Source organism: Mytilus californianus, unplaced genomic scaffold, assembly GCF_021869535.1.
Source record: "Mytilus californianus isolate M0D057914Y unplaced genomic scaffold, xbMytCali1.0.p SCAF_9, whole genome shotgun sequence".
Lineage (NCBI taxonomy): Eukaryota > Metazoa > Mollusca > Bivalvia > Mytilida > Mytilidae > Mytilus > Mytilus californianus.
The window spans coordinates 12,521,355-12,539,241 of record NW_026262745.1 but is presented as its reverse complement, the minus strand read 5'-3'; the positions used below and the strand labels follow the sequence as shown (position 1 = coordinate 12,539,241).

The window sequence follows — 17,887 nt, the reverse complement described above, 5'->3', positions numbered from 1 at the left end:
ACTCTGTAATATATGTTTATGTGGTTTATTAATTTCGATAAACATTGGTTGCTATTTTTTATATAGAAATATATCTATAAAGGCAATAGTAGTATACCGATGTGCAATAGTCATAAATCGATTAAGCAAAATCAAATCCTGGTCACAAACTAAAACCGAGGGAAACACATCAACCATAAGAGGAAAACAACGGAACAACAGAAACACTGAACTGCTACAAAAACAATTCAGATATACAATTTGGTATATACATGTATTTTATAATAAAATATTTCGGTACAAATTTAAGATTAGATAAATAAAATAAAATATATTCCTTGTATAAATGAATGAAAATTAAGTTGAAGATATTTCATACCACATATGTTTATATATAAATTAATTGAAGGCTTATAATTGGCAATTGTGATACATATAGGGAGTTGCTACATACAAGGAAGCTATTCCATGTCAGTGGTGAAGTTACAAATATCCCCTCGAAAATTTTACGGACGCCATCACGAGTTGGTTGCCCATAATGGAATATCTGCTTTATAGATGCATATAGATCATATATACGGTCAGGTAGCAAACCGCTGTTAAGAATTTGCTTTCGCTGACTATGTACATGTCTAATACACACTAGTGGAAAAAAAATATCTTCAGAATTTTGCTATAAGCTGGCGCATGTTGCGACAAACAAGCGTCGCATAACCAATGGAAGTAACTTTATTCTTATAACATGTTTCATCAAGTCTTGTGTTAAAATCATAAGTGTATTAAAATTTCAAACAAAAAATAATCGTTAGATACAGAAGAAAATTTTTTTTGTCATTTTGCCAAGTTAGTTCTTGTTTACAGTTGTTCTGCAAACATGGCAAACTAAGGTGCACAAAACAGAGGAGATTTATAAAATTTGATAAAGAATACCGAATTTTCAAATACTTTCACAAAAAATGGTCTATAAGAAACTTAATTGACATAGACCACAAATAAATATTATAGGTAGATATACCATTATCATGGTTATGTATACTAAACTCACTATTGCCTCATTAGGATAACTTGAAGTAACATAAACTCATCATAGTTACCAGGTTTAAAATTTTGAACGCCAGATGCGCGTTTCGTCTACAAAAGACTCATCGGTGACGCTCGAATAAAGAAAAGTTCAAAAAGGCCAAATAAAGTACGAAGTTGAAGAGCATTGCCGACCCAAATATTAAACATAAATAATTCAGAGGAAATGTTTCTAGAAGTATCAAAAAGTGTACTTATGGTTCATCTAAAAATGTCTTAGAAGTAATAATGTTAAATGACATCAAGGTTTAAGAAAATTATGTAAGATGAATCGGAGTGCTTAAACCTTGAATGAATACAAGAGGCACTACTTCTCAGTGCACTATGATTAATATTACCCGTGTGACGTATATAGACATGTTATCTTTTCCTAAGATATACTTCATGGTCATATGATACAAGTAGGCAAACTTATTAAAGAATACATACAGTATATAACGATTTTTTTTATCTATTATTACATAAAATAGTCACAATGAACTTAGATATAAATAGTATTTTCCACCTGTTACTGTTTATTACTTCCCTGTTGGATTTAAAGTGCACAAGTAAGTGTTTATCGGTTTTTCTTTTATTTCAATGACGTTCTTCAGTGAACTTCCTTACTTATACTAAATGTTCTTTGTATAACTTGTGTATCCATATGGTTAAACATACTATAATATATTTGATCCTGATAATCATGGCAACTATCCATCAATGGATATGTTTGGTACCTTCCGCCCCTCTTTTATGTTATTTTTAAATGAAAGTTATTCGTGTATTTGTGTGTATGTGTGTGTATTATTCAGAAGGATAAAATTGATAAAGTTCATTAATGATAGATTTATAACATTTGTATACAATATGAGTCATGTCGGAAAACAGACTGCCTATAAAATGAAACTTGAATTTATTACACAACTTTGCCATCACATTATAAATACAAGTCAGATAAAAAAACACAATCTGACAATATTCAATTGACCAATGAAGTTTAATCATTGTCTCTTTAGTGTTCTGATTGTAAACTAGTCTTTATGATAGTCTTTTACATTCTTAAACCATGTAAATAAAGAAATTCTATTCTCACTTTTGAAATAGTTCAAATCTAACTCTGTAACGTTAGAAGTATTAGATGAGATGGGCAATCAGAAAATCGTTCGAGAAAGTTCTGGCGTATGCTAGCCTTTTACGGTGACTTGTTGGGGTCATCGGACGTCAGAGAATGTTGTAGTCCATATAGAAAACATGGAAATTACCGACACAGACTTGGGCCATCAGACGTCGTTACAATATCGGACAACCAGAATACTGTGAAGTGTTAAACATATGTGAAACTCATAAAACGATGATGATTGATTTCATTACATCGGTTTTAATGTCTCACCAATACACTTGTAAATCGCGATAGAACATTTTAATAAATTTTTATCATTTTGTGTGAACTATAGTATTATTTAAAAAAAAAAGAGGAAAAGTCCAAACACCATAGATTAAATTGTTGTTTAAAACTGTTCAGCTTTTGTATAAATAAAAGAAAAATATAGTACAAAGTAGATAAACGAAAAAAAGGACTTAGTTATACTTAAAAAAAATATTTACCAAATAAATACAGATACCTTTCAAAATTGAGCTAAACGAACTTTAGTTTGCTGTGTCCGGTAAAGATATGATTTTTATACTATGGCAAAATATAGTTCAGATCATGCAATATCACATATTTAACAAAGTTGATTTCGAGCATAAAGGAATTGAAAGCTGAGAACTTACACGAATCGTTCTGATACACTCCAAAGCAGGTTTGGAAAATAAATCGAAAATCTATAAAACATTTTGGAATGATTGATGTGTGACAAGTGATAGTGTCCATTTACTTTAAGTGTGAAAATATTGAAACTTTTAGATTCATTTATTTCATTTAATTATGAATGGGGTGTAAGTTAGTTACTCGGGATACGGTGTGTCTGGATAAGAAACCCCTCTGGCCTCCGGCCGACGGGGTTTCTTATCCAGACACACCTATCCCTCGGTGTATAACTATTACTTATCTTTCAGATAATTCTTCTGTTTTCTTTCATGTCACTCATTTTAATCTCAAAAGACTTTTACTACATGTATGTGCTAATTACTTCGTTTTTGAAATTACGCACCTTATAATCCGTTTGTCATTGTCTATTGTCTAAATACTTTAACGATAAGTTTGTTATCTTAACACTTACAGAGCTTTTGTATTTTGTTGGTTTATAGCTAACGATGTAATATTACATGTAGTAGATAGTTCAATTAAGATTTAGTGTGACCTTTAGTTGGGAACCCGACAGACTAAGGCACGGACGTCGAATTTATAGTTATACGGAAACCCGTTAGTGAACAAAACATTTATACTGGATTTTGCCGTGTATTTACATGTATGATTTATACTGTGTTTAACAATACTTGTAGTTGTATTTGAACTTGAATTAATATAACATTTGGTATCCGAACTAATGTTTTATTTACTTATACTGTGAGCTACTCCCCAGAATATTTGTTATAGCAGGGTCGTCCATAACCCATGTTATAAATGTATAAAATTAAAAACCAGGTCTAATTTATTTCTGTAAATTCGAAATCGAATATAGAGTAAAAGTTACATTTAAACAAAAGAGTGAAACAACAAATTAGATAACTATTTATGTGTTTATCTGCCATAGAATTTTGGAAATAGTTTCAAAATTCGTCTTCTATTTTGATCATACAATAGTTGGTCGTATGACTTTCACCTCCTCTATTTATCTTATCATACAGCAGTTTAATTTAATTTCAGTCTTTCCCCTCGTTTATATGCTTACACTGATGATGATTCCAGGAAAACGTTTTAAAACTTGGATTGCTGATTCATTGTCGTAAACCCGTGTCTCTTTTCATATCAGTGTATTTCATTTTTTTTAATGATTTGCTCTCTTTCTTTTTTTAATCGTTTTTGGCACATGCAATATTTCAGTTCAAAGAACTCCATGAATTGGTTTTTTCTTTATTATGCATGTGCACATATGTATGGCGTTAAGTTGTTAAAAATAGTTTTCACTTTAAAAAAAAATCTTTTTTGGTACATGCGATACTTCAGTTCTAAAAACTTTCGAAATCTGACTTGCTTTATAGTGCATGTCTACATATGTATGGTTTCAATTGCTATAAATAAAGTTGTATTGATTTCCACATGGTTATAATTGTATATATATATAAGTATTGCTGAAGTTTATTTGCTCGAATATTTATAAAATTGGGAAAATCCCTTTGAAATCTGTCAATCTTGTGTCCGATTCCTTTCAGTTTAGCAATATTCCTTTACATAATTTTATCGATAACTATCCTCTGAAAATTTATTATTGTTGTTTAAAATGTTTAAAATAGTAATAGATTAAGGCGACAGAAGTTTACTGATGTTCAAATCTCGTAAATCGATTAGGAAGAGACAAATTAAGATAACAAATAAAAGCTGAGGAAATCACATGAACTTCAAAAGGAGCATGCCCGTGTGCGTCTACTGAGTAAGCATCTCCTGCTATGTATGCATCACCCGCCATGCGAATTTGCCCTCAGTCAACATGTCACAATCAGTAAAATTACAACTGATAATAGAAAAGAATTCTAAACCAATTTTATCAATTATTAAACCTGCAATTCAGGATTTTTTTATCTGCATGCAGTTACTTATCTTTGAACTACTTTTTTGTATAGGTCCTTTTAGAAACAGATAGACATATGTCATTAATCCGTTTCATTCTGTAAGTATGCCTAATAATTTTGATACTGTTGATTACGTACAATATTCACCGGCTTGTACTTTATATGGGATACCACCAGTAAGAAAGTTAACTGATAGAAATGCTGAAATTAAGTTATTTTTAAAACGATTCCAATCTGGCTGTTCTAGATATACTGTTATCATGCAGGTACTCATAACACCTAAAGTTTATGAAATGTGATCTTAAAGCCGTTGGGCCATTAAATCCAAAACCTACACAAAAGTTAAAAAGAATGTATTCAGAAACGAATCATTGAAGAAAAAAATGTCATACCAACAAATAATTTTAATTAAGTTTAATTCAGTTTCATATAACAGTTGTCTCACTTAACAATCACCCAACATCTCCTTATTTCTATAAATAAAAAAGCAAAACTGTTCAGATTAACTATTTCATTGGCAAGTGCAACCTTAGCTTCCCAAATTTTGAGTATGTCTATCAGAAGTCAGGAACCTGTTATGCAGTAGTTGTTTGTTGGTTGCTGTCTGCCATATTTGTTTTCCGTTAATTGTTTTTAGCATAAATCAGGCTGTTGTTTTTCACTATTTAATAGTTTCACATTTAGTCAAAACGGTACCTTCGACACCTTACTATATGGTATGTTTTTGTTCACTGTTGAAGGCCGTACAGTGACATATAGTTGTTTACATGTTCATTCTTTGATCTCAGGTGGATAGATGTCTCATTAGAAGTCATTATATCTATTATAAGTTAATGTATCATGTAATCCTTATTTCAAATCATGTGATTACTTAAAAGTTAGCCTACTGATCGGATGATACCGAAGAAATCGTTTTTCCTGCTAGTTCTTTCGTTAGCCCTTAACAAAATTTACATATGACTTTTTATTATGAAATATTCTTTGAAAAAGCTGTGATGTTTTTATAAAACTTTATCAGCTTCGTCAAAATTTTCAGTATCCCTACTGATATTTTCTAAAATGATTGGAACTATTTAGAGTTATGGGTTGAACACTAAACTATTTTATTGGTTGAATATAAATTATATGACGGCTTTACGCTAAATCAGTTGAATGTGTACTGATTGATATATCATTCTGGAGGAAATTGTGTATTTATAAGTTTCCAATGGCTTTGAACTAACTTTGGGTAACTACAATAACACTTATATCATTATTTAATGTCTTTTGTCTTTTGGATAGTTATGTTTGTATTTTTTTCCGATCTGATGAATCAATCCTTTTCCAACTGAATTTTACAGTTCATTTGTAGGTTGTAATGTTACACCACTGTCTCAATTCAGTGGGGTTCAGTTGAGCACTCAAACGTATATTTAATCTTATGTAACTGTCTGTATGTGCCTGTGCCGATTCAGGAGCCTGTAATCTGGCCGCTGGTTTTCATGAATTTTTTTTCTATCGTATATAAATGCTTTGTATATATTTTACTTTACTGTACTTGTTTTATAATTGTTGAAGGCCGTATGATGACCTATTTCTGATTACATGCTCGTCCTTTTTTCTCATCTTAATAGCTGTTTCATTGGCAATCATAACGCTTAGTTCTCTTATTTTTATTTTGTAAAGTTTTGTTTCAAAACACCGTCAATCCCATGTGAAACCTGATAACATGTATATGCAACTGTCAATACAAACACATCATCGTTCCTATATCACTATGACGCGTATCGAGATAACTTGTAAAAGACATACACTGACCGACTGAAATATGCAAGCGTTTCAAAAATGTTTACTCTGGTATTTCAATTGGCGTATTAATGGCTACTTAATTGCAAAACATAGTTCCATAAATTTTCCGATTTTTTTTATGAAATTTTAAACATTACGCCGAAAGAAAACAATGATTTAAAAGACAAATGAATGCAAAAAATATCTTTATAATAATTGATACAAACTTCAACACAGGATAGACAGTGAATAAACAGAATTAATGAACCATATAAAATTACCAAATTGCAACGAGAATACGACTCGTACATGCACATGTTGACGTATTTTTACAACTTAACACTACATGAACATTCGTTTAATGAAGTAAAAATAGATACATGTACCCTGTGATTTCAATAAACGGGGACAATTTTAGGCATAAGAGGCACATTTAGAAAAACAATGCCACCACCGCCTGAGACAAGACTATTTGGAAATCCGAAACCCATCACAAAATCTGAAACGCTGAAATAACAGGTATAAATCGAAAGGTGCAGCTAAACAGTGTTAAAATACCATTGAGGGATTGTGCTGCACCAGATACGCATTTCGATAATCAATGTCTCTTCAGTTATGCTCGATGCACAAATATTGAAAGTTGAAAATCTAATATAAACGTAAAAGAGCTGATCAAAAGGACCAAAAGTAAATCAAACTCGGCAAGGAATTGAATATATGCACCAGGGCAATGAATTCCTTTATATTTTGACGTTTTTCGTTTTTTGCCAATGCATTGTTGATTTGTTTTTAACTTTTGTACTTGAATATCCCTTTGGTTTCTTTCGTCTCTCTTTTTATTCTCATTGAGAGGTTAAGCTAGCTATAAAACCAGGTTTAATCCACCATTTTCTACATAAGGAAATGCCTGTACCAAGTCAGGAATATGACAGTTGTTTTCCATTCGTTTGATGTGTTTGAGCTTTTGAAAATGCCATTTGATACAGAAATTTCTGTTTTGAATTTTCCTTGGCGTTCGGTATTTTTGTTATTTTACTTTTTACAAGGATTATAAAATTTAAACCAAACAATATCCATATTGTCATGCCAGTATCGAAGTACTGGCTATTGGGCTGATGATACACTTGGGACTAAAGAATTTAAACTCTGAGGAATATTTTCTTGACAATAAATAGTTAATTCATTGAAGGGCAAAGCTCCTCATAGATGAGGTTGCTGTTTCTGTTTAGGTTGCTTTTGTCTTAATACTCTCAAAAGTTTAGTATTTTTCAATCTTTAAACCTTTGGTTACGATGGTAACAGAATCATATGTTGTGCACACTGATATGGGTAGCTTAAGTTTTTATTTCCATGAAAAATATAAAAACAAATATGCTGTAATTTGGTAAAACAAAATAAGAGAAAGTAGTATCGTCATGATGGGTAATTAGTCAGCACTTCGGTGTTGACATGAAATATCATTGATATGGTCATATTTATACATTAACTGTTTTCAAAACTCTGTATTGTTCGAAATACATTTTGTACACCAGGAAAAGATTACCTTAGCTGCATTTGGCAAAAGTTTTGGAATTTCAAGTACTCAATGCTTTTCAACATCGTTCATTTTTTACCTTTTAACTTTTTTTATTCGGGCGTCCCTGGTGCGTCTTTTGTAGACGAAACGCGCGTCTGACGTACAAAATTATAGCTTGGTATCTATGATGAGGTTTTTTAATAACAGAAATTGTGATTTGCAGGACAGCATTTTGGAAATTTGCCATCAAAACAATCAATTAAAATGGTAAAAAGATACCTAGGGGTAATCGCAAACCATAAGGCGAAGAAAAAAAGAAAACAAAATGGCAAAAACATACATGAAAAAACATACAACACATTACACAGAAAATTAAACATAGAGCAAATAAAACCCTAACAGAAACAAGGGATGAACTCATGTGCTCTTGAAAGCAAGAAAATTCTTCTCCACATGTAGCATATATGTTGTGTTGCTAATGACAAGGAAACTCTGGTGATAGCAATAGATAATGTCATAAACGAAGAAAGAAGACGTGATTGTGGCTACGACAATTGCAAGTAGTAAAGTTGAAATCGACTATAGCTGGAAAAATCTCAGAACATTATCAAGAAACAACTAATATAAAAGATAAGGTGTGTTCAAATAACATTAATAACAAACGCTAGGTAGCATACACTTACATATGAATTGGATTTGACATCAAATGCTTCGAGAGTAGAAGTATACCCTGTGTTCACATACACATACCCAGTCAGAACTGTATTTGTAGAATCCAGTTATTATCATAATTCAATTACAAAAATTGAAACGTTAAGTAAACTTGCTTTTTTCTACTTTTGTTATGGCAGTTAACTATAAGACTTCCATGGATAATAATGGTACATGTAGTTATATGTTTTGGATTTGCCAAAAATGAATAAACCTAAATTCGCCTAGAAATTAGAGAGAACGAACCATGTATGTATGTTACTGAAGAATCAGAATGCTATACGCATGGGAAACATTATACTGCATGTTATTTACATCAAAGTAGTGTTTTTATAGTATGGGAAGACGAAAAACGTACAATGTTGCTGAATGTTCGAATTATGAAAGACAAATAAATCCAGAAGAAGACATGGAATATACATACTGGTGTTGTTTTTCACGGTTTGTATAACTGTTCAAAGTTTAGCACATAATTGTTTTATTATAGATATGTTGTTTTTTTTACTACATTAACGTTCTTCAAAACATTTCAAAGCCAAACGTTTGGTACACTAGAGAGGGATAAGAAAATGAAATTCTGCAAAATCAAAAGTAATGAAAAAATGCTGAAACATGTGCAGCACAAATAACAATTACTTAAGAAAAGAGGCGAAAGATACCAAAGACGATAACAAACTGACAATGCCATGGCAAAAAATGAAAAACGACGAAAAGATTAACAACACTACACAAAACACAACATAGAAAACAAACAACTGAGTAACACGAACCCTATCAAAAAGCGGAGGTGATCTCGGATGCTCCAGAAGGGTAAGCAGATTAAGCTCCATATGTGGCACCCGTCGTGTTACTCTTGTAAGAACAAACCCCGCGATATTGTAAGACTAATTCGTTAGATCAAATTCGATGACAAGAGAACGGGATTTTAAAAGTGATTTTAAAGATGATGTAAACATGACGAACAAAACCTCATTTGTATGCAATTGAGCTTTACTGATTAAAAATAATATTCAATATCAATTTTTAATTAACGTATACTAGAATGTGCAACATAATTCACCATTTCTAAACATTTTGTGGTTAGGCGTTTCTGTGAATGGGCATAACAAAACTTCTGTCTGATGCCTCGATCAGCATTTGGATTTGACCAATTCGGGTAAATCAACACTAACACTCATAATTATTGTTTATGAGCTTACTTTACAAAAAGAATGAACCTTGAACAACCGAAAAACAAAACGGAAATTCTACTAAGGAGGTACCCTAAATACTTTGAAATCATTCTCTAGAATATGAGTATTTTTCATGAATCACACTATTTTTTTCAGTAAAAAGAAAAAAAGAGCCGATTGCAACAACGTAACAGCGACTTCGATTTGGAGGTAAATCATTATCAATACATTTATGTATGCCTTTTGTTTATGTCTCTCTGCTTCTATTCTTTGAAATTATTTATTAGAACCTGAAAAGAACATGTGATCGATTGGAAATATTTTAGTAACTGAGACCAAAGTGGTACAGCAAGCTTCATACTAAAGCTTAATTTAAATGTGGTTTTATTTCAAATGACACTGCGGTATTTTCTGGTTTTAAACTTGCTCATGTATTGATACTGATTAGGATATTTTGTCCTTGTCAGGTTCAAACTATAAAAATCTATTTAAAATTTGGTGTGGGTGCGTTTTTTATAAAATCAAAAATGTATTCTGCAATTCCGTTCGTGTTTGTGACCAATGTTTCCAAAAATAACAATGCTCGAAGATTAAAGTTCAAAACTTAAAATTTAAAACTTACGGGAACTTTCCCAAAAAGCCTCAACAGCAAAGCTAAAACCACCTATGAATTCAATATTGCCCGACGGAGTTGCAACCTGAGATCAACCAGGATTTTAGTTGGTTTCGTGTTGTTCAGTCTTTAGTTTTCTGTGTTGTGTTTTGTATACTGTGGATTGTCTTTTCGTCGTTTTTCGTTTTTTGTCATGGCGCTGTCAGTTTGTTATTGACTTATGAGTTTGAATATTCCCTTGATATCTTTCGCCTCTCTTTTAAATGAAGCACAAATATAATTATTTCATTAAAAATTAAAGACGGTTGACCCACACAAATTCCAGGCAATTGCTATAGGTAAGAAGAGGTACAATAATGCTTTACTTTCCGACATGTGAAAATGTAAAATTTGATTATGGCGTGTCAACCGTTGCAATTTTCCTAAAAATATGTTCATAAAAATAAAAAGGTGTGCATAAAAGTAAAGTATATGTTCATACAAAAACTCTTTATAACGTTATATGCAAACAGGGGGCATCATCTGTGTCCCATGAACACATTCTGTATTTATTTTTTAAACTATTATTAACAGATTTTAAATATCAAAATCAGTTGAAAATTTAAAAAACATTTGATATTAAACGACCATAGTTTATTTTCTCGAGCCTTTTAACATTTGTATCATTGTTATTTTGAATTTATTTTTCACAACATTTAGACTTTTTTTAGCGAGACATTAAAAGGTCAAACAAGAGATCAAAGAACAGACAAACAAGTTCATCATGAAGATACGCAAGTGACAATAGATAGGTTAGAACCTTTATTGATTAGGACTAATTGTGTTGTAACTTGGCGCATGTTTGTGGGTTATGTTTTTACGTCATAAAAATTCTAAATCAAATATACCGAATTTGTTCAGTTCGAACTCTTTTCTAAATGACCTTCCTTCGGAACGACCAGCCGGAGCGTTAGGTAAGCCATAGAGGTACAATCCGTTAGTAGATGTAACCAAATGTATTTTCACAATTTCAGCCTTGTCAGAGAAGCTTAGAGTCAATCATTTATTAACTAAGAATTTATTAATTATATGGCATAGCCAATACTAGGTGGCAATTATGTGTTCATAGAACACTAGTTTCACGAATTCAGTTTTATTCTTGATACAACTTATAAAATACTACTTTTTTTCAGTTTGAAAAGAGAGTTAGAAGATTGTAAAAAAGATCTTATACAGTGTCATCAAGAAAAGAACGAGCTTGTATTACGGTGAGTTTCTTCCTGCTAAGTTTGAGATTATATCTAACCTTGTCGTATAGTCTGCATTGTATAGGTCTACTCCATTTCTAAAACCTGGAATACTGGCACTGTTAAGAATGTATTAACGCCCTAGAGTATACTAACATGGCTCAATGCTCTTGAACTTCGTATTTTATTTGGCCTTTTTAGCATTTTTCATTCGAGCTTCACGGATCAGGCTTTTTTAGATGAAACGCGCGTCCGGTGTACAAAATCTTATTCCTAGTATCTATGATGAGTGTACTATGGACCATCTACTACTATAAAAGCTATAATTTTTGAATTATTCTTCAAAAATTACCCTTATGATTCGAACATTTAAAAACGAACAGTCCAAGATCCTATATAAGATGACAAACTTAAACATACAAGCATTTGTAGAAAAAGCAAGAGCAACGTTTCCTTTAAGATTCTAGTAGCAATTATATATAATTCAAATAAGAATATAATATCAAAACATATTTCAGATTGAGTGAATTGATGGGGAAGCAGTTACAAGAGAACAATCCCCAAATTACTAATCTAAATGATCCAAACAGACCACAGAAGCTAGCTGAAATGCTTGGTGATATATATGACAACGAATGGCTAGATGCTTTTACTGGTCTGCAGTCAAAAGATGAGAAACTAGATGAACAAAGCGCAGTTGATATCCTTTTAAATCTCTTGAAGGTACTACTAACTTACCAAGACCACGGAATAAATGAAACTTGTCCTTTCGAGGAATCCGTATATATTTAATTCAGTTTTATATTTTATTGTATTTATTTTAGCGCAAAATAAATGCCTGGGATGAAAGCTCGAAACATTCTACAATAATGGTAAATTGTATTCATGTGCATTACATGTAACTAGTGAAAAATAAACCAGACTGTAGAATAAAACCCATCTTCGCAATCAAAGGGGGTACGATCCGGTCCTCTCCAATCGTCTCGTGGAGTGAAGGGAAGGTGATAGGATTGTAACACTTGGCTAGCGAAAATTTGTCTTAATGTACCAAATGAATTACCAAATGAATCAAAAATTATTTAATCCAATGAATATCCAGGAGAGAAACGAACATTTTTTTATATCAGCTACAAGCATCAGCTGTGGAAGAAGACATAACTTGATGAGGGACTTCAGACACTAACAAAAGATCTTTAAGTCACAATTTATTTTCAACATTATTCTCAAATACTAGTAGTTGATTGCACAAATGATATTGACTTATTACTCAAACTTTCAAACTATTGGATGCAAAATAATAATGATTTAAACATTTCAGGTTATATATGAAGAAACATTAGACCAGGTTGGTAAATTCTCTAGTCACATTCAGGAATGGTTTGTCTGCAACCAGGTATGTTTAACAAGTGATTTTTGTGCTCAGCCGTTCTATTATGATTTATTACCTTGTATATGCAAATTAATAAACAATGAAATGAAGATAACATTATGTACATGGTTTTACATTATTTACATTTTACGGTTTCTAATGTGCATGAAAATGTAGATTTTGAACATGAATTTTGAAAAATGTTTGTTTTTTGTCCCTTTATTGTTAATTAGAAAAAAAAATTGTGAACCCTAACTTTACACTATAGACTAAGTTTAAACTATTTGTTTTAGTACTTTTATTGTTAATTGGAAAAATAAATTGTGAACCCTAACTTTACACTATAGACTAAGTTTAAACAGTTTGTTTTAGTCCTTTTATTGTTAATTGGAAAAATAAATTGTGAACCCTAACTTTACACTATAGACTAAGTTTAAACAGTTTGTTTTAGTCCTTTTATTGTTAATTCGAAAAATAAATTATGAACCCTAACTTTTCACTGTAGACTAAGTTTAAACTGTTTGTTTTAGTCCTTTTATTGTTAATTGGAAAAATAAATTGTGAACCCTAACTTTACACTATAGACTAAGTTTAAACAGTTTGTTTTAGTCCTTTTATTGTTAATTGGAAAAATAAATTGTGAACCCTAACTTTACACTATAGACTAAGTTTAAACAGTTTGTTTTAGTCCTTTTATTGTTAATTCGAAAAATAAATTATGAACCCTAACTTTTCACTGTAGACTAAGTTTAAACTGTTTGTTTTAGTCCTTTTATTGTTAATTGGAAAAATAAATTGTGAACCCTAACTTTACACTATAGACTAAGTTTAAACAGTTTGTTTTAGTCCTTTTATTGTTAATTGGAAAAATAAATTGTGAACCCTAACTTTACACTATAGACTAAGTTTAAACAGTTTGTTTTAGTCCTTTTATTGTTAATTGGAAAAATAAATTGTGAACCCTAACTTTACACTATAGACTAAGTTTAAACAGTTTGTTTTAGTCCTTTTATTGTTAATTCGAAAAATAAATTATGAACCCTAACTTTTCACTGTAGACTAAGTTTAAACTGTTTGTTTTAGTCCTTTTATTGTTAATTGGAAAAATGAATTGTGAGCCCTAACTTTACACTATAGACTAAGTTTAAACAGTTTGTTTTAGTCATTTTATTGTTAATTGGAAAAATAATTGTGAACCCTTCCTTTACACCATAGACAAAGTTTAAACTTGAATAAAACTCTAATCGTGAAATAAGACTTCTTAGTGATTGCAATGATATTGCAGTTAATGTAAAATCGTATCTTGATCAAGAACTGATGGGATTTAAGCATTTGAATGCTTAATTATTGTACTATTTTTCTTGCGTTACTTTTGTAGTTTCTTTGTACTTTCAGCAATGTCCTCGTAGTCGTATTTTAGAGTTTTTGGTTTCGATATCTTCTTGTGTCATTCATCATTTGCAAAGAGAAATCGAAAAGGTAAATTAATCCTTAGTTAATTGGCTAAAAATTAAAAAAACAAGTTGTTTAATGCCCATTAAAAAAATATCACGGTTCAATTATTTTTTTATTAGTAAAACTGTCAGAGTAGAAATAAACGACCGTCGTGTGAAAAGTAAGTCATTATTTGCTCCAGACGTTTCATTTATCATCGACAAAAAGTCGTATTTTACAAAAAATGCAAACAGCACTATATAAAGGTTAAGGGTCCGAAGCGCTTTTCTGGATTTACCTACATCAGTAACGCTCAAAGGCGAATGTTTGGATGCAATGAATAAAGTTAAAAAATACCAACACATTCTACTATGAAATTTCCAAATTAGATAGAATATAGTTTCTCATTTTCTAGGTGCTTTCTGCAAAATCAAAAGACAGTAGTATATCAATATGTACTAACTACATACAGCGGTGTATTGAAATGTGTTTTTACATGAGGATAAAGTCACCAGAAATGTATTTGCAATTTGACAGTGCGATAAACAACATAGACAAGACTTACTTCAAACCTTACACTAAAGATGGCGATATATTAGATTTTGTCGTTTGGCCAGCACTGTTCTTATTCAAAGAAGGTCCATTAATGAACAGAGGAGTTGTTCAGTGCAAGTAATTATTGTGTCGATATTGTTTTTGGCAGGATGATAATTCGGAGTAATAATGATAAAAGGTGCAATGATAAGCAAATGATCTAGTATGTTATATATATAATGTATTTGTTAAAAAATAAATATTTAAAAAATAATAAATAAATGGAATCTCATGAAGTTTTTACTTCTTTATTTGTAATCATAACTAAAGCAAACAAGATATGAAGTACAATACAAACATTTAAAGCACATATAAATTAACACACTATGTGCACTATAACGGTAAGTAATACGAAAGTTTTGAAAAAGTATACATATGACATGATAAATAAACACTAGAGTTTCGACAATCAGACTTTTTCATATATGATATATAATATATGATCATTGTGCATGGCCGACGTCGTTGTCTGTTAAATTTGTTTTTCGTTTTCATAAATTAGTCGGTATAAGAGTTCCATATGGCATCCCCGTCATACTAAATTAACACTATAACATATAACGGTTTATTCACGGTGGGGTGCCATGTGGAGCTATTTTCGCATGAGTTTTGGTAACTGTTAAAGGTCGTAAGGTGGCCTATACTTGATTACATCATATAATACTTCCATGCTTACATCTACGTCTAAGATGTTGATACTATTATGCAACAGAAAAGTAAATATTTCTGGACACTATTATGCAACAGAAAAGTAAATATTTCTGGATAATTAATCTTACCACATTTTCTTATCTTTTATAAATTCCATTACATGGTCTCTGATAGTAAGTTAGTAAGTAAGTAAGTATACTAAATTTTATTTATTGTTGGCATATATGTACACAATAACAGAGAAAACATGAGCTCTGATGAGCTCTTTAACCGACTATCATATAAAAATCATGCAGTTTCATACAAATAATAATAAATAGAAATAAAAAAAGGCATGGAAATATAATGAAAGCATATTTTCGATTTTTGAACCTCCACAGCCAATGCTCATACGGCAAACACCTTTATGTGCATTGAATGGTGCAACCATAAATCATTGAAATATCGTAAAATACTAACAAACTAAAAAGCACAAATGAATAAATTAATTTAGCACTGGCATTTAATAGCAGCAATATATATAAAAATGCATTAAAAAAAGCAGAGCAAAAGGCCAAAAATAAACAGGAAGAAATTTCAACTATGAGGTAGCACTGGATAGAAACGGCATGAACTGCAATTACATGTTGACCCCACACCGGGAATTTATATAATTATTATAAATAGGTCAAAAGAGGTCATAGTTCTGGCCTCATAGTGAAAGGAATTTCATACTTGTGCTTCCTCAAATCTAAAAGATATTTTAACATCCTTTGAGGTTCTTGGTTTAGGTACATCAGCAGTCGGTTCGCATACCTGAAATTATATGATTTTTCTTTATAACAACTAGATCTTGAATAGATAAAGGACATTTTTTTTCTGATGAAAATAATCGAAAACAATTAAGGATTTAAACGCCGCGAATAGTCCTTCTGAACATCCAAAATATAAACTATAATACAAAGAAAAACATATCAAAATTGCTTCTTTCATTGCATGACACATTGCGTGTTCTAAGTTACTGAATTATGCATGTAGCATTCATAGTATTATGAGACTTTGGTAAAATGTTGCATACAAATTTAAATTGACTCGTTAAGCTAATCAAAATAGAAATAATAATGCATTTATCTTTTGTATTACCTGAAACAAGGTATTACTGACTGAATTCTTTCAAAATAGGTGAACAGTTGAATAGAAAGCACTTAAAATCGGCAGGACGGGAAAAAGAAGCATGCGTAGCAACAGATGAAAATAAATAATTATTACGAAAAAAGAAGCATGCGTAGCAACAGATGAAAATAAATAAGTCATTACGAAAAAGAAGCATGCGTAGCAACAGATGAAAATAAATAGTTATTACGAAAAAAGAAGCATGCGTAGCAACAGATGAAAATAAATAAGTCATTACGAAAAAGAGGCATGCGTAGCAACAGATGAAAATAAATAATCATTTCGAAAAAAGAAGCATGCGTAGCAACAGATGAAAATAATTAAGTCATTACGAAAAAGAAGCATGCGTAGCAACAGATGAAAATAAATAATCATTACGAAAAAAGAAGCATGCGTAGCAACAGATGAAAATAAATAATCATTACGGGGAAAATCATAACATTTGACGTTACGTATATCAATTCCCGTGACATGAATTGGGAAAATGTCCTTGGGTAAAATCTCTTTGATGATGATTTACACTAAGCAGAGACATATACATGATATTGAGAGACATATATACATAATATATATATTGATTGATTGATTAATAGTGGTGCTTAACGCCACTTTCAACACTATTATGCTTTTTCGTGGCGGTCAGAATTTATTGGTGGAGGAAGCCGGAGAAACCACCGACCTTCGATATGAAAACTGACAATCCTAGTCAATTGAGATTCGAGTCGAGTGCACCTGCCCGTGCGGGATTCGAACTCACAACCTCAGTGTTGACTGGCTAGCGATATAGTAGTTCGGCTACTTAGACCACTCGGCCACAAAGGCCCCGTATATATATATATATAAGTCTAGAGATTTGCACAACGATACTAATATAAGATGGTATATACGAAGATGTTGTTATTATATCGTGTTGACAAATATTTCGGCTTAACAAATAGCCTTCTCCCGTGTCAATAATTTTAACAATACTGA

At 31.3% G+C, this 17,887-nt stretch overlaps 1 protein-coding gene across 4 annotated transcripts; it reads left to right on the top strand.

Annotated features, from left to right (window-relative positions):
• The first annotated feature begins 1,493 nt into the window (after positions 1 to 1,493).
• On the top strand, positions 1,494 to 15,344 carry LOC127715575 (uncharacterized). 4 transcript variants are annotated; one of them, XM_052221662.1, is made up of 10 exons: positions 1,494 to 1,607; positions 4,762 to 4,808; positions 9,041 to 9,145; positions 10,033 to 10,086; positions 11,200 to 11,280; positions 11,662 to 11,736; positions 12,234 to 12,438; positions 13,034 to 13,108; positions 14,480 to 14,563; positions 14,934 to 15,344. In XM_052221662.1, the coding sequence occupies exons 2-10, from the start codon at positions 4,786 to 4,788 to the stop codon at positions 15,192 to 15,194; spliced, it is 963 nt and encodes a 320-aa protein (XP_052077622.1). In that variant the 5' UTR covers positions 1,494 to 1,607; positions 4,762 to 4,785; the 3' UTR covers positions 15,195 to 15,344. The 4 variants fall into 4 exon arrangements, with proteins under 4 accessions (XP_052077622.1, XP_052077623.1, XP_052077625.1 ...); XM_052221663.1 differs by having other exon boundaries at positions 8,845 to 9,145; XM_052221665.1 differs by lacking the exon at positions 4,762 to 4,808 and having other exon boundaries at positions 1,548 to 1,607.
• The last annotated feature ends 2,543 nt before the right edge of the window (positions 15,345 to 17,887 follow it).